This window comes from Geotrypetes seraphini, chromosome 2, assembly GCF_902459505.1.
Source record: "Geotrypetes seraphini chromosome 2, aGeoSer1.1, whole genome shotgun sequence".
Lineage (NCBI taxonomy): Eukaryota > Metazoa > Chordata > Amphibia > Gymnophiona > Dermophiidae > Geotrypetes > Geotrypetes seraphini.
The window spans coordinates 505,295,075-505,313,154 of record NC_047085.1 but is presented as its reverse complement, the minus strand read 5'-3'; the positions used below and the strand labels follow the sequence as shown (position 1 = coordinate 505,313,154).

The 18,080-nt window shown below is 47.3% G+C and overlaps 1 protein-coding gene across 4 annotated transcripts in view; it reads right to left on the bottom strand.

Annotated features, from left to right (window-relative positions):
* Window positions 1-13,740: 13,740 nt before the first annotated feature.
* LOC117354553 (zinc finger protein 583-like) overlaps window positions 13,741-18,080 on the bottom strand; it is a 56,069-nt gene continuing 51,729 nt past the window's right edge. For 2 of the 4 annotated variants that reach the window (XM_033932277.1, XM_033932279.1), the window contains exon 3: window positions 13,741-15,812. In XM_033932277.1, the coding sequence (XP_033788168.1) occupies window positions 14,359-15,812 (1,454 nt within the window). In that variant the 3' untranslated portion in view covers window positions 13,741-14,358. The remainder of the gene's footprint in view (window positions 15,813-18,080) is intronic. The other 2 variants (XM_033932276.1, XM_033932275.1) reach the window with 1 other exon arrangement.

Here is an 18,080-nt window from a genome sequence, read left to right as displayed (position 1 = left end):
GCCCTGGCATCTCTCTCCTCTACTTCCGTCTCCCCATCCATTATCTAGCATCTCTTCTCCTTCCTTTCTCTCCTTCTTTCCACCTGGTCTGGCATCTGCCTCCTCCCCCTCCCCCCTGAAATCTCTCCCCCCTCCATGGTCTGATAGCTCCTTTCCTTTCTTTTACTTCCATGGTCTTGGCATCTCTTTCCTCTCCCTTCCCTGGTGTTCCTTCTCACCTCTCTCTCCCCAATTGGGTGCAGCAGCAGCACTTCTCTCTTGCCCCCTCCCCAATTGGGTGCAGCAGCAGCATCTCTCTTCCCCCCTCCCCCCCTTGGGTGCAGCAGCAGCAGCATTTCTCTTCCCATCGGTGGAGTCGCAAGCTTCCCTCCATCGCTGACCTCATGCTGCTCTTCCTTGCTACGGGCCTTCTTCGTTGCCGGGTCCTGCCTTCGCGGAAACAGAAAGTAGGCAGGACCTGGCAGCCAGGAAGGCCCGAAGCATGGAAGAGCAGCAAGGTAAGTTTTAAGTTCCCTCCGTCGCTGACCTGTCTCCCTTAGCTTCCCTCTGTCGCTGACCTTAGCCCTAGCAAACTCATGCTCTGGGGCTCGAACATGTGCGTGCCGACTTCTCTTCTCCTCCCCCCGCAGAACGTAACTTCGGGTTTTGGAGAGAAGAGAAGGGAAGCTGGCACGCACACCTTAAAGCCCCGAAGCATGAGTTTGCTATAGGCTAAGGTGGGAAACATAAAAGATGAAGGCAGAAAAGGGCTACAGCCCATCAAGTCTGCCCACTCTGCTTACCCACCCCCTGTCTATGCCCTAATGACCCAATTTCCTTATCTTGACCCTCGTAGGGATCCCACATGGGTATCCCATTTATTCTTAAAATCTGGCACGCTGTCTGCCTCGATCATCTGCACTGGAAGCTTGTTCCAATGATCAACCACTCTCTCTGTGAAGAAATACTTTCTGGTGTCGCCATGAAATTTTCTGCCCCTGAATTTGAGCGGGTGCCCTCTTGTGGCCGAGGGTCCCTTGAGAAAGAAAATATTATTTTCCACTTCGACACGTCCCGTGAGGTACTTAAATGTTTCGATCATGTCTCCCCTCTCCCTACGTTCCTCGAGAGTGTAGAGCTGCAATTTGTTCAGTCTCTCTTTGTATGAGAGACCCTTGAACCCCGAGATCATCCTGATGGCCGTCCGCTGAACCGATTCAATTCTGCGCACATCTTTACTGTAATGTGGCCTCCAGAATTGCACACAGTACTCCAAATGAGGTCTTACCATGGCCCTGTACAACTTCAGGCTTTCGGCTGACGAAACTTCTATTGATACAACCCAATATCTGATTTGCCTTAGATGAAGCCTTCTCCACTTGATTGGCAGTTTTCAACATCTGAGATTTTGGGCTACATTCTAATGTAAACACAGAATGGGGTGCGAGTAACTGCCATCTTTCCGGAGAGAAATTTCATGGTCAGAGAGCTTCTTTGATTCATTCTTAAGAAGGGTACTGGTTAAAATATATCTTTTCTTTCTAAAAACAAGGTTTGCATTTCTTTGGTAAATTGTCAGCTTAAGTATTGCTAAGGAGTTTTTTTTAAGAATATACACATTATAACATTATATGTTAAAGTTTATACTTTGTAAAACTTTTTTCTGTTCAGAACCTAAAGAATATCTTTGTTTAAATAAGTCCTGCCTTTAAGGAGACGTGCTAACTGAACATTGGGAGACTAGAGCGACATGTCTCATTGCAAAATATATAAGTAAGTCCACAGTCTCTGACAAAAGGGGAAGAACCACTCTCCATAAGGACATTTAGTCCTTGGAAAAGATCCCTCATACACACACACAGAATGCTTTACAGAGTTATGGTTTATGGTAATGCATGTAATGTATATAATTAATTGGCAATTTAATTCTAATTTTAATTTCAAGCTTAATTTGATATAAATTGAATATTATTTTTATGACATTACATGTCTGTGTATGAGTTATTAGCATAAAGTACCCTATAGGTTGGGCCGCATTGCAGGAAGCAGACTCAATGGTACAATTGAGCCATCTCTACAGGGGGAATAAAAGGAGATTTTGGAAAATTCTAGTCTTAAATTATTCTCTCTCATATGATTTTCCATAAATTTCAAATACGATTTACAAAAGTTCTTTCTTTCATCAGTCAGTTCAGATTCTTTCATAACTCTTAGCTGTTCTTCATGGTTCCTTAGTTTCTCTTCAGTAGAGAATGACACGGGGTTAAAGATTATCCACCACCCCCACCCCCATCCTGTCTCCTCAGGCTCTGTCTCTATCCTCGCCCCCTACCCGCGGACTCTGTCCTCAACTGCACAAGCCTCAAACACTAATTTCATATTTAAATCATTTTATTAACATATAAAAAGGGACAATATTCTGTTGAACTGTTTGCAAATCACAAATACAATCTTCATTTCGATTTGGTTTTGATACAACTTTCCCAAAAATTCAATTACCTGTGTTTTAACATCTGTGAACATAATTGAATTGTCTTTGAACATGGGAATAAAAGAGAACCAACACTGTGTAATGGATGAACAGGAACATGTTGGAAATGCTCCTTGATGCCAGGAACAATGAATTAATCTGTTGCAGTAAGAGTAAGATGGAAGGACGTTGCCGATAAGACGTCAAAGGCAGACAAGACATAAATGAGGTCATTTAACAGTAATTCATTTAAAACCAAAGCAGTTTCTTTGATTTCTTTTCATATCACTTCTTTGACTAACTACAAAACTTTGAATATGTGAGGGGAGTGGCCAATATGGCGGCATTTATCTGGTGTATGTGAGATCGCTCCTCGTGAATCTGTTGGTGTTTTTATTCCCTGGTTCAATGATGCCGCATAAAAGCAAGGGTAGCGTTAAGGCTGCTTCCTCTGAGATGCCTTTGCTCCCTGCAAGCCAACAGACGATCAAGCGGGTTTATCCCCAGCATCTGTCCAAGGAACAGGGAAGCGCTCCCCACAGCGAGAGAGGATGGAGAAGGCTCTATCTCGCAGGGGCATAAGATCTCGTTTTAACCCCCATTATCATTTCCTCCTTCCTGTCCGGTGGTAGCCACTGCCTAAAGAGGTAAAGACTTGATTCCCGAAATGGCTCCAGGAGTTTTTACCAAGGAGAACGCCAAGGCAGATGAGCTTCTGCCGATGGAAGTTACAGCAGAGGACTCGAATCATCAAGGGTAGGCTACACTTGAGGCAATTTGGAAAATGCTAAAAAAAACCTGAATGCTGTGACATTCTGCCGACGGAGGTAAAGGCTTGGTTCCCAAAGTGGCCCCAGGAGTTTTTACCAACGAGGATCCCAAGGCAGATGAGCTTCTGCCGATGGAAGTTACAGCATAGGATTCGGATCCTCAAGGGAGGTTACACTCGAGGCATTTTGGAAAATGCTGTGACACTGAAAACCTTCCGGAAAGGTACTGGCTCTGGGAGGGAAAATGGACGAAATCTCTAAATTCCTAGAACAGGAGTGCCCAAAACATCGATCGTGATCTACAGATAGATCGCAAATGCAATGTAAGTCAATCACGGAGCCTCTCTCCCTGCCTGCCCCCCGCTGAAGCCGCTACAAGGAAGGGCCAGGCACGTGTGATTGCACACCACTGGCCCACAAGTCTTTGGCCAGACGTCAATTCTGACATCAGAGAGGACGTTCCGGGCCAGCTAGACAGTGATTGGTTGGCCCGGAACGTCCTCTCTGATATCAGAATTGATGTGGGGGGGGGAGGGGAAGGCTTGTGGGCCGGCTTCTTGTGAAGTCACTGCACGCACCTGGCCTTTCCCTGTTGCTGGGGAATGAGGAATGGAGTGTGTCGTGTGGCAGGCAAGTAGAGAGGAAGAAAAAGTTGGATTCAGTGAGGGACAGAGAGATGTTGGTTGGGGAATGGAATGAGGTCTGGAGGAGAGGAAGCATGCAGGAGGCAGAAAGAAAGAAATACTGGATGCACAGTCAGAAGGAAGTGCAATCAGACTCATAAAATCACCTAACAACAAAAGGTAGGAAAAATGATTTTATTTTCAATTTAGTGATCAAAATGCGTCCATTTCGAGAATTTATATCTGCTTTTCTATATTTTGCACTATGGCCCCTTTTTACTAAACCATGATAGCATTTTTAGCACAGGGAGCCGCGCTGAATGCCCCATGCAGCTCCCGATGCTCAAGAGTTCCTATGAGCGTCGGGAGCAGCACGGGGCACTCAGCGTGGTTCCCTGCGCTAAAAAACGCTATCATGGTTTAGTAAAAAGGGGGGGTAATATTTGTCTATTTTTGTTGGTTGTTGCTGAGGTGACATTGCATATTTTATTTCAAAAAAGTTTTTATTGAGGGAAGCACAAAAACAACAATAAACAAACTAATACAGAACATCGCATGTCACTCAGTTTTGTACCACAGAACTCCTTCCCCACCCCTCAACAACAAACAATGGCAAATGGCCAAAAAGGATTAAAACAAAATGAGCCAGCAAGGAAACAAACCCCGTTCGACACCAGAACAGCAAAGTGCAACTATAAACAGCTGACATTGCATATTTTAAAGTCATCTGCCTTGACCTCTTTGAAAAACCCCCGACTATAAATGATAAGAAACATTTTCTCTGCGTATGGTATTTTGTGTTTTTTAAAAATTTTTATTGTTGGTAGATCATTTTGACTTGGTCATTTTAAAAGTCGCTCACAAGCCAAAAAAAGTGTGGGCACCCCTGCCCTAGAACGAATTAATATGGAGACAATATTATGTATCTGGGGTCTCTCAAGAAAACTATTCAAAGACTCCATATCATACAAAACTCAGCTGTGCGACTGATTTTCGGCCTAAAGAAATGGGAACACATAACTCCCTACTATCAAAAACTCCACTGGTTGCCCCTGGAGGCAAGAGTATTGTTCAAATTCGCCTGTCTCTTGTTTCAAATCCATTCTCGGTTTGGCCCCTCTGTACCTGGTCTCCCACTTTAAACTAGACTGCTCCACCAGGTCTACACGCAGAATACACATGTTTAGCCACCCTACAATAAAAACCTGCCGATACAAAAGATTCCTTAACAGAACGCTTGCCTTCCAAGCAAGTCTACAGAACGACTGGTTAAGCAGCATCATCATGCACTCCTCATCCTACTTCAACTTCAGAAAACTTATTAAAACCAACCTGTTCAACCGATTTGTGACCAAGAATTCCTAAAGCACAGTTACTTACCGTAACAGGTGTTATCCAGGGACAGCAGGCATATATTCTCACATGTAGGTGACGTCATCTACGGAGCCCCGATGCGGAAGCATTTTCAAGCAAACTTGATTGAAGATTTAAGTTTGCTCTACTGCTCCACGCATGCGTGCCTTCCTGCTCCACTAGGGGGTGCATCCCCTCGTGGTCTCCAGTTCACTTAACTAGCCAAGAAGCCAACCTCGGGGAGGTGGGCGGGTTGTGAGAATATATGCCTGCTGTCCCTGGATAACACCTGTTACGGTAAGTAACTGTGCTTTATCCCAGGACAAGCAGGCATGATATTCTCACATGTGGGTGACCTCCAAGCTTACTGAAGAGGGATGGAGGGAAGTTGGCAATTTAAGCAAATAGATTTCGCAATACCGATTGGCCGAACCGGCCATCGCTTCTGGACAGGGAGTCCAGACAATAGTGGGAGGTGAAGGTATGAACCGAAGACCATGTGGCAGCCTTGCAGATTTCCTCAATAGGTGTGGACCTGAGGAACGCTACGGAGGCTGCCATCGCTCGGATTTTGTGTCCCGTTACTCGACCGTGTAGTGCGAGACCAGTCTGAGCGTAGCAAAAGGAGATGCAATCGGCCAACCAGTTGGACAAGGTGCGTTTGGAAACTGGGTGGCCTAACCGGTTTGGGTCGAAGGACAGAAACAGTTGTGGGACTTTCCGGTGTGGCTGAGTGCGTTGGAGGTAAAAGGCCAACGCTCTTTTGCAGTCAAGAGTGTGGAGCGCCACTTCTCTGGGGTGAGAGTGGGGCTTGGGGAAAAACACAGGTAAGACAATGGACTGATTGAGATGGAAATCAGACACTACTTTAGGTAGGAACTTTGGATGGGTGCGGAGTACCACCTTGTCGTGATGGAATACCGTGAAGGGTGGGTCCGCTACCAGCGCTTGCAGCTCACTAACCCGCCGTGCGGACGTGAGCGCGAGTAAGAAGATTACCTTCCAGGTGAGGAATTTTGGATGGCATTTGTCTAGTGGCTCAAATGGAGGTTTCATTAGTTGAGCCAGAACCACGTTAAGGTCCCAAACCACCGGGGGAGGTTTGAGAGGGGGGTGGACGTTCAGCAGACCCTTCATGAAGCGAGTGACTAAGGGATGGAGCGAGAGGGCTTTCCCTTCCAGGGGCTGATGAAAGGCCGCAATCGCACTGAGGTGTACTCGAATGGAGTTGGTCTTTAGGCCGGAATGAGATAGTTGAAGTAGATAGTCAAGGACCAGAGGGACGGGGACCGACACCGGGTCCTGGCTGTGGGAGGAGCACCAGGTTGAGAATCTGGTCCACTTTTGGGAGTAGCAGGTTCTCGTCGAGGTTTTTCTGGAGGCCTCCAATATCTCCTTGACTGATTGAGACACGGGGAGAGCAGTCAGGGGGAGAGAAACCAAGCATTCAGATGAAGAGACTGAAGATTGGGATGTAACAGTGAACCCTGACCCTGTGACAGTAGAGAGGGAAACAGAGGCAGAGGCAGTGGATCTCTGACACTGAGTTGAAGTAGCAGGGAAAACCACGGCTGGCGTGGCCAGCGGGGGGCAATCAGGATCAGGGTGGCTTGTACTGTTTTCAGGTGGACAAGCGTCCGCAGTATCAGAGGAAACGGCGGGAACGCGTACAGGAACCTTTGTGAGGGGACGCGAACAGGTCTATTTGAGGCGTCCCCCACCGTTCGAACACTCCTCGTAGGGCCTGAGAGTGTAGTGACCACTCGTGTGGCTGGAGGAGGCGGCTGAGTCTGTCCGCCAGGCAGTTTTGTTCTCCTTGTATGTACACCGCCCGAAGGAAGGTGTTGTTGGAGATTGCCCATTTCCAGAGGCGTAGGGCTTCCCGACAAAGGGGCCAAGACCCTGTGCCCCCTTGTTTGTTTACGTAGTACATCGCTACTTGGTTGTCGGTTCGGATGAGAACCACTCGGTCGCGGAGCAGATGTTGGAAGGCTACAGCTGCGAGGTAGATGGCCCGAAGTTCTAGCACGTTGATGTGGCAGCGACGGTCTTGTGCTGACCACATTCCTTGGGTGCGTAGGCCGTCCAGATGGGCTCCCCAAGCGTACTCCGACGAGTCCGTGGTGAGTACCTTGCTGTGGGGTGGGGTGAGGAAGAGCAAACCTTTGGAAAGATTTGAAGAGTCGGCCCACCAGCGGAGCGATCGTTGCAATGAAGGAGTCACTGTCACGGAGCGGTCGATCGGGTCCCGGTCTTGACGCCATTGGGACGCCAGGGTCCATTGAGGGATTCTCAGATGGAGGCGGGCGAATGGTGTGACATGGACGGTGGAGGCCATGTGGCCCAGAAGGGTCATCATCTGTCGAGCTGATACTGAGGTCAGCCGAGAGATCCTTCGGCTCAGACTTACTAACGCCTCCAGGCGCGGAGGGGGGAGGAAGGAACGGAGGCGAACCGTGTCCAGTGTGGCCCCGATGAACTGTAGGGACTGCGAGGGGCGTAGTTGAGATTTTGGGAAGTTTATTTCGAACCCCAGACTTTGTAGGTAGGTAATAGTCTGTTGGGTCGCTGAGATAACCCCTTCCCTGGACGGGGCTTTGATTAGCCAGTCGTCCAGGTAGGGGAATACCTGGAGGCCCTGGGAACGTAAGGTTGCTGCTACCACCACGAGGCACTTGGTGAAGACCCGAGGTGATGATGCTAGTCCGAAGGGGAGGACTCGGTATTGTAGGTGCCAGTCCCCTACTTGGAAACACAAAAACTTGCGGTGAGCGGGGTGCACTGGGACATGTGTGTACGCCTCCTTGAGATCGAGGGAGCAGAGCCAGTCGCCCTCGTCGATCAAGAGGTAGAGTGTTGGTAGTGAGAGCATCCGAAACTTTTCCCGTACCAGGAATTTGTTGAGGCGTCTCAAGTCTAGTATTGGGCGTAGGTCTCCCGTTTTTTTCGGTACCAGGAAGTAACGGGAGTAGAAGCCCTTCCCCCGTTGGTCGGGGGGGACCTTCTCCACTGCTTTCAGGCGAAGCAGGTCTCGAGCTTCGGAGAGGAGTAGAGGTAGCTGAGTCCGGTTGGGAGGGCAATTCCTTGGGGGATTGTCCGGGGGAATGGCCCGAAAGTTGAGAGAGTACCCTGATGAGATCACGCCAAGGACCCATGCGTCCGACGTGAGTTGTTCCCAGCGAGGGTAAAAGGCTTTGAGTCGACCTCCGATGGGAAGGCGGCCTGGGACTATGGCGGAGGGGGCCCGCCCCCTTCCGCGTGTCCCGTCAAAAGGACGGGGATGGTTTGGTGGTCGCGGGCGGTTGAGACTTGGGCATGGCCCTGTGATGGGCTTGCGGACGTCTGGGTGGGGGCCGCGAGAAAGCAGGGGTGGACTTTTGTGGGTAGCGGCACGGAGGGGCCCTGTATGGCCTGGGCGCTGGCGGTTTGGGCTTTTGCCGGACAAGGGAGGCAAATGAGCGTTCATGTTCGGAGAGGCGTTTTGTCGCCGCCTCGATAGTGTCATCGAACAATTCCTTTCCCACGCAGGGGAGGTTAGCCAACCGGTCCTGTAAGTTGGGGTCCATGTCGACCAGGCGCAGCCAAGCTAGTCGGCGCATGGCGATAGCGAAGGCTGCTTCTCTGGAGGAGAGTTCGAAGCCATCGTAGGCCGCGTGGAATAGGTGAAGGCGCAGGTTGGAGAGGGACTCTAGAAGCAGGCTGAACGTTCCCTGCCGGGAGGCCGGTAGGTCAGTCTCAAAGGCTCTCAATAGTCCAATGAGATGTTTGAGGTATGAAGTGAAGGTGAAAGTGTAGCTTTGCACCCTAGAGGCCATCATTGCGTTTTGGTATAGTCTCCTGCCGAACTTGTCCAGGGTTCGGCCTTCTCGGCCTGGGGGGACCGCTGCTGAGACCCGGGACGGGTGAGCCTTTTTCAAGGAGGATTCCACTAGCAGCGATTGGTGGGAGAGCTGTGGTTGCTCGAATCCGGGGTAAGGTACTGTGCGGTACTTGGCCTCCATTTTGGAGGGTACGGCCGTGACCATGTAAGGGGTCTCCAGGTTCCTGAAGAAGGCCTGTTGGAGTACCGGGTTAGGTGGTAAGCGAAGGGACTCTCTGGGCAATGATGGCATATCCAGCTCCGCCAGGTACTCCTTCGAGTATCTGGAGTCGGACTGGAGGTCTAAGTCCAATGCTTGGCCCATGTCTTGGACAAAGCGAGTGAAGGATGGACGAGATGTCCCCGGGGCCCCGTGCGGGGTCGGGGAACGGGACCTTCGTCGGGTGGAGAAGGATAAGGAGGCTTCCCTCGAGTATCGAGGTTCATGCTCTGATCCATGCTCCGAGGCTGGGGAAGCACTGTGAGAGTGTTCCGGGGTTGTCGATCTTCGGCGTCTCGAGGAGCCCCTCGGGGACGATGCCGGGGTTAGGGGTACCGATCGATGTCGGATTGGTGATCTCGATCCGGACTCCCTCGGAGAGTGCGTCCGAGGGGGAGTTCGGAGGATGTGTGGGTTGGAGAGTGATAACTCAGCCACCCTTAGTGGTCCTGTACGAGGTGTGGGAGAACGGCCTCGTAGGGTTGGTGAACCTCGGGCCTTCTTGGAGGTACGGCGGTTCGAGGTTTCTGTCGTTCTAGCCCGACGTTTTGCCCCTCGGCGGTCCGCAGAGGGGGAACGTCTCGGGCGTCTCGGCGAGGAGTCCGAGGAGGATGGGATGCGGCGAGGATTGCGCACCTTTCCTCGAGGTTGTTCGGTGTGAGGCTCAGGCTGGTCTGGCACATTCGAGGTCGAGGCCGATTGAAACTGGGCCATTGCAGCGGACAGCTCCGACGTGATCATCGCTCGGAGTAGGTCCTGGAAGACGGGCACGGACAGCATCGAAGGCATGTCCCCTGCCTCGGTGCGCTCCACCGGGGGCGACCTCGTATCAGAGTATTCCCGTGTGGTGGAGGCACGGCCCGAAGGCTTGGAGGGTTTAGACGGGGCTGTAAGCATGGGGCTTCCGCCATGCGTCGCCGTTGTCCCTGAGGCTGGCTTCTTCGCTGTTACAGAACCTGAAGAGGGAAGAGGGGACTTACCCGGAGCCGAGGCTTTCTGTTGTCCCGAGGGCTTCGGGGTCGAGTCTCGAGGTGATGCCGAGGTTTCCGGGGCCGAGGTCAAGGCCGGGGCCGAGGCCAGGGCCGACCTCGAGGCCGAGGTGGAGAGTTGGTCCGGGGTGAAGAGATCCGCCATGCGGGCTTTTCTACGGCGGAGGGCCCGGTTTTGGAAAATAGCGCACTGGGGGCAGGAGTCGGTTGGATGAGTCGCCCCCAGGCAAAGGATGCACCGGTGATGCGGGTCTGTGAGAGAAAGAAGCCGCTCGCACCGGGTGCACTTTTTAAAGCTGGTCAAAGGCTGGGACATTAAATCGAAAGTAGCCGCGGCTCGATTAGCCACGCGGCCACGGTGACCCGGAAGCCTCCGGGTCGTTGAAAACGAAGCAGGAATCAAGAAAAAAGGTAAGGAATTCGCGCACAGCGACTTGATCGTGAAAAAACAAGAAAAAAATCGCGGTGCTAGAAGGCAGTTGGGGCAGAGCCTGAAAAACACGTCTTCTAGGCTCGCGGAAAATTTTGAACTGGAGACCACGAGGGGATGCACCCCCTAGTGGAGCAGGAAGGCACGCATGCGTGGAGCAGTAGAGCAAACTTAAATCTTCAATCAAGTTTGCTTGAAAATGCTTCCGCATCGGGGCTCCGTAGATGACGTCACCCACATGTGAGAATATCATGCCTGCTTGTCCTGGGATAAAGTCTTCACTGCTTATCCCTCACTGTATGACCTATCCCTTCTTATCGTAAATCGCCTCTATCTACTTCCCATTGACCAAGAATTCCTAAAGTCTTCACTGCTTATTCCCTCACTGTATGACCTATCCCTTCTTATCGTAAATCGCCTCTATCTACTTCCCATTGACCAAGAATTCCTAAAGTCTTCACTGCTTATTCCCTCACTGTATGACCTGCTCTTCCTGTTGTAAATCGCCTCGACTTACTTTTACTGTAAACCCACATCCAGAATGTTACCATACTCTGTACAAATATTCATGTACTCAAAGACTTCATTGTTTTTTCGCTGTATGTCCGGCTCTTCTTTATTGTAAACCGCCTCGAACTACTTTGGCTTTGGCGGTATATAAACAATAAAATTATTATTAAAAAAAATTATTATAATTATTATTAAAGATATGCAATGTTGCAAAGAGAAATTGAGAATATTATAAACTATAACCGAAGATTAACTCCCTCTTTTACAAACGGTGTGCTATGCTTTTTAGCGCGCGGTATTATCACGCGCTAAGCGCTAACGCGTGCATACTATCCTATGGATGCGTTAGGGGTTAGCGCATGCGTTAATTCAGCACACGCTAAATCCACGCTATAACGCTTAGTGCGCCTTTGTAAAAGAGGCCCTAAACGTATGTATTCTGAACTTCCCTAAAACTCCCGGGATACCTTCTTTTGAAATGTTTAAAAGTTATTTGGTGGAGATACTTATTCATTAACATCTATTCCTCCACTTAATAAGATTTATTATCTTTCAGTATCCGCTAAACCAGTGTTCTTCAACCACCGGTCCATGGACCAGTGCCGGTCCACAGAAATTTCCTGCCGGTCCACAGGGCCAGCACGTACATCAGGCCCAAGACAGTGTTCTTCAACCACCGGTCCACGGTGCGATCGATGCGGTGTTATCTTCGAGACTGCTCCCTCTTCCTAACTGATTCAGTGCACAAAGCCACGGGCAGTGGCTCCTATGGGTATCCTGCGTCTGAACCGGAAGCCTTCATTGATGTTACAACGTCAGAGGGAAGGCTTCCAGATGAGGCACGGGACGTGCAAGGTGCAATTAGTACTATTATGGGGGCGGGATCTGGGGTGGAGATTGGGTAGAGATGGGGTGGTCTGGCCCACAACTTAGCCCCATGTTCTTCAACCGCCGGTCCACGGACCGATGCCGGTCGACAGAATAATTCTTTTATTTCTGCCGGTCCATAGCTGTAAAAAGGTTGAAAAACATTGCGCTAAACAGTCCCAGGGAGTAATGGAAGATGAAAATATTCAATCTTCCCAAATGGATCTGAAAAATATTTCAGCTATTCTGGAAGAATCTGTTACAGAATCTTCGGTGAAGACAACTTTATTGGCTTCCTTTGTTTTTGAGCAGGACTTAAATGCCTTGATGAAACAATATTTCCGTCATTCTAAAGAACTATTCCATGGTAAAAGAATTTGGGCTTATTTAGATGTCACCAAAGCCACACTAGAACGAAGAAAGCAATTTCTTGTACGTCTTTTTTTCTCCCAGCACAACCGAAGGCCTTTCTGGAATTAAAGAAAATTACCTCCAGTGTATATACCTTTCCTATTAAAAGTATAATTTAAAAAAAACCGACCTTCTCTTTCTCTTGATAACTACTCTTAATTGTGGTCTAAGGAAGGGGAAAAAGTTGTGATATTAAGATATGTTATCCTTACTGTATTTCTCTAACAAGAAGTTCTTCTTGTATATTTATGTTGAAAACTTTGAATATGTGTTAAAAATGATGTAAATTGAGTTGAGATATTTTAATTGGTTTTATATTGTTTGTCTGGATAGCGTCTTCAGTCTTAATCCCCCTCTTTTACAAAGCCCGATAGTATGGACATCTGTAGTAACTGCCCTGAAGCCCATAGGGATGATTTCAAGGGTTTTGGGGCTTTGGCTGCAGGGCAGCCACTAGCACAGCTTATTTGTAAACACAATGAACCAGTAATTGTAATTACAGATTTAAAAAAATCATTGAATTCAGTTGCCAGTTGTCTAACATGTGTTCAGTTTTTACATTTTAAACATAGAAACACAGAAATAGACGGCAGATAAGGGCCACGGCCCATCTAGTCTGCCCACCCCAATGACCCTCCCCTACCTATCTACTTTGAATAGATCCCACGTGTCTATCCCATTTGGCCTTAAAATCAGGCACACTGCTGGCCTCAATCACCTGAAGTGGAAGACTATTCCAGCGATCAACCACCCTTTCAGTGAAAAAGAATTTCCTGGTGTCCCCGTGCAGTTTCCCGCCTCTGATTTTCCACGGATGCCCCCTTGTTGCCGCGGGACCCTTGAAAAAGAAGATATCTTCTTCCACCTCGATGCGACCCTTGAGATACTTGAATGTCTCCATTATGTCACCCCTCTCTCTGCGTTCCTCGAGTGATACTGCCATTTCATAGATGCTGTCCCATCTCGCTGGAACAGCCTGTTTAACCCTTTCAGGACCATAAGGATCGTAGGCCAATTTTTGTGGTTTTGATGACATTTTTATGGTAAAAAGGGCTTGCAGATGCCAAAAAATTGATTTTTGTTGTGAAATATCATTATTATTTTTTTTTTTTTAAATCACACTTCTGGCTTATGGACAGTGTGGCAAGTGAATCTTCTCGTCCATCTGGCAACGACGCTAATGAATGAATGTCGGAACCAGTTTGTTTACATAAAGGCAGTATCCTATGGAATCCGTACATATCAAATTTAGAACTGTAGACTATCCCAATCAAAATGTATAGGATTTTAAAGTTAGGGGACAAATATGTCCCTTGGTCCTGAAAGGGTTAAGGCTACTAGAGAATGACACAGGGACATAGTTTGTCCCCGTGTTTATGGGCTCTATCACCGTCCCCACCCTGCGGTTAACTGCAAGTTCCAGACCCTGTGTCATTCAATCTCAGATTGCAAATTAAAGAAATCAAGTTTAAGGGAGGAGCCCATAAGACTTCCATATTTTTTATTTATTTATTTATTCAATTTTCTATACCGTTCTCACAGGGGAGCTCAGAACTGTTTACATGCATTTATTCAGGTACTCAAGCAGTTTTCCCTCTCTGTCCCCAGTGGGCTCACAATCTTTCTAACGTACCTGGGGCAACGGGGGGGATTAAGTGACTTGCCCAGGGTCACAAGGAGCAGCGTGGGTTTGAACCTACTACAACTGGGGTTCCTCCCTACCCCTACCCCAACTCCTTTTCTGGAAGATTTAGCCACAATTTAAATTTAGGCTCAGGGATTCGCACCATCTTTTCACTGGCATGGATCCCAGGAGTTAAGTGCTTATAGAAGAGCTCCTTATTCACTGCTGATGTTGTGGGTGCTATATAGAGAATTTAGCCCTCGGTGAGTATAAATGGTTTGTCTCTGGTGTGGAGGCTCTGGTGAATTTTGAGAGATGAAAGCCGAGTGAAATTTTTATTACACTCGGTACATGTAAATGGTTTGTGCCCTGTGTGGGTCATTTCGTGTCTTTTTAGATTTGAAACCTGAGTGAAGCTTTTATTACACTCAGTACATGTAAATGGTTTATGGCCGGTGTGGATCATTTGGTGTGTTCTTAGATTTGAAACCCGACTGAAGTTTTTATTACACTCAGTACATGTATATGGTTTATCTCCCGTGTGGATCCTCTGGTGATCTTTTAGAACTGAAAGGCGTGTAAAGCTTTTATTACACTCAGTACATGTAAATGGTTTGTCTCCCGTGTGGGTGATCTGGTGAAATTTTAGATCTGAAAGCCGAGTGAAGCTTTTATCACATTCAATACATGTATATGGTTTATCTCCCGTGTGGATCCTCTGGTGAATTTTTAGAACTGAAAGCCGTGTGAAGCTTTTATTACACTCGGTACATGTAAATGATTTGTCTCCCGTGTGGATACTCAGGTGAAATTTTAGATCTGAAAGCCGAGTGAAGCTTTTATTACACTCCATACATGTAAATGGTTTGTACCCTGTGTGGATCATTTGGTGTCTTTTTAGAGTTGAAACATGAGTGAAGCTTTTATCACACTCAGTGCATTTAAATGGTATGTCTCCTCTATGAATCCTCTGGTGAGTTTTTAAATTTGAAAGCCGAGTGAAGCTTTTATTACACTCAGCACATGCATATGGTTTGTCTCCTGTATGAATGTCCTGGTGAGTTTTTAAATTTGAAAGCCGAGTGAAGCTTCTATTACACTCAGCACATGTAAATCGTTTTTGCCCTGTGTGGATCATTTGGTGTCTTTTTAGAGTTGAAACATGAGTGAAGCTTTTATTACACTCAGTACATGTAAATGGTTTGTCTCCTGTGTGGATGTCCTGGTGAATTTTTAGATTTGATGTAGATGTTAGATTTTTATGATTCCTTCTGTGCATTTGGAATTCTGAAAACAAGGGTTGGCTCGTATTACATTTAAGATTAATAAAGTTGATTCTCCTCTTAGATGCAATACGTGTAAGTTCTTTCTGGTGTTTTTGTCCTTTCCTCTTGCTATGGTGGAATTTAGAAGTCACTGTATCACTATGATTCATTTGGAAGGGTCTCTCTCCAAGGTGTCTCTGGTCCTCAGAGATGGTACTGAGCTCTCCGTCATTTCTCTCACACTTAGTGACTCCATCCCTTGAGTCTCCTGCAGGTTCTCTCTGATCCTTTGATTCCTGCTTATAATTCTTTGTGTTAATCCTCTCAGTTCCCTGAGAAATATTCTCACAGACATTTTCTGATTGTCTTTGCCTTTCTTTTCTTTCTATGAGATGTTCTCCTTGTTTCTTTTCTCTCTTCCGTTTTTGTGTGATCCAATGATCTGTTGGATATAAACAAAAGGTATTAATCATGTGCAGGGTTCTAAGATATTACCAATCTATAAGAAGGACTGGGATTTTCTATGTGTGGCTTAAGAATGGATCTGTTCCTTATTTCCAAACCATTTGTTGAAATGTTTTTCTACACATACTGCAAGTCTGTGAAATGGTAAGATGTTTCTTGGAAATAGCAGGAGCAGAGGCTGATCAGATTTTGGCTTTGGCGATGGAGCCGAAACAGCCCAAAATCCATTTTCTGCCCAATTTCATTTTCAGCCAAAAGGCTATGGCCATGGTTTACATTTTAGCTGAAACTGGCCATGCGTTTTCAGTGGTAGCCAAAATCTGTCTTTTGACCTGCTCCCCCCCATCCTCACCACACTTGTAGATGCCCCACTTAGGCCTATCTTGCAAATCCTGGTAGTTCAGGGCTGTAGCCAAGGAAGGGTGATCCCCAGTTGCTCCTTTGCATGCTGGCTATGCCCTGAAATGGCTGCCATGAACACGAGTAGCAATCTCATGAGACTGCCGCAAGAGGTCGTGAGAGCAATTTTGAGAGTTGAGCTGACATGGGCAAGAATAACTGGGATTCACTCATGCTCTTATCCTGATAATACCACTATTTATTTAAAACACTTGTAATCCGCATATCAACCATCTATGCGGTTAACAAATAATACATATATAATAAAACAAAACATGAGAAGCTAAACAATTAAAGGATTACAAAGTAACCAAATTTGAAAAGGCAAGTCGAAAAAGATTGGCTTTCCAAACTTTTCCGAAATGCCAAAAAAATCAGAGGTCAAGCGGAGAGCATCTGGAACCGAGTTCCATAGTAAAGGTCCAGCTACTTGGAACATATGAGATCGATTTGCACTTTGGTGACAGAACGAAGTGTGGAAACAGCCCAAAAAGCTCTGTTTTGTGATCTCAAAGAATGAGAAGGCACCTAAGTCTGCAACAGAGAAGCAATCACCTAGGGCAATAGTTCCCGGACAGATTGAAATACAAGGGTCAGAAGCTTAAGTTGTATTCTCCAAACAACCGGCAACCAGTAAAGTTCAGCCTGCACCAGATTACCAGGGATTGTTCGGGAAGGCTGGGGGGGAGGGGAGGGCTTCCCTTTGCATTCCTTTCTTTGTGTTTGTGTGTTCAATTTAATTGCAAGTAACGCAATTATGGTCTCTTATGGTAGTTTATATGGTAAACAGAGTGTTCCAAATACATGCTTTTGATACAAAAGTTTAGCAGGAATTTATGTCCGTAAATTTGGGATGATAAGATCTTTAGGAAATATCATCCCTGGAGATATATCAGCTGTCTCTCAAAATGTGGTGCAAAGTCAGCTACTGTAACAGCATTGTGGATTTTAGTTTCAGTTTTCATTAGCTGAGGTCCATATGTGAGGAGGTTATTTCGTTTGGAAGTAAAATATGGTCTTTCACTATTTAAATTATTATGCGAGTACTGTATATTTTGCCTTGGATACTATTTGGGTGCTTCTAAGAATTGCCAGGCTCTGTTGGGTGTGATGAAGATAAAGCATTATAGACCAGTGAGTCTGATGTCACTGTCGGGCAAAATAGTAGACTATTATAAAGAAGAAAATGACAGAACATTTACGTAAGCATGGGTTAATGAGAGAAAGCCAACATGGTTTTAGTTAAGGGAAATCTTGACTCACCAATCTACTACATTTCACTGAAGGAGTGAATGATTATGTGGATAAAAGTGAACCGGTTGGGAGTGACATCATCCTAATGAATGGCTGCCTGATTTAAGAGCTCCGTAGGGGCAGAAGAGGAAAAAAGTTTTTCGGCTTCCACCGCGATTCCGCTTTCGGCGCTGAGTTCGCTACTTGGTTGCCGTGGAGATGGCGATGCGAAAGAAACTAGATAAGTTTAAGTATTTTAACGAAGCGGGTGATAAAGCAGCGGGAGAAGCGCAGGGTGGTGCGGGAGACATGTCCAAGATGGCGGCGGGGCCCGCAATGCCGGCAGAGCCGGCAGAGGCTGGAGACGAGGAGCTGCCAGCGGAGCCTGGGGGGACAGCGCACAAATCTTTCCATGCTTGGTTTAAGGAGCTGAAGGATGAAATGGTTGGAGTCCAGGTAGATGCAAAAGCCGCATTGGCAGAACTCCACGTGGATGTGGGGGAGCTGGGGGTCCGAGTATCGGCCTCAGAGGACCACGTGGCAACGCTGTCTGCATCGGTGTCAGGGGTTAAAGAATCATCAGCTCGCCTCTCCTCTGAGTTACAAGATTTAC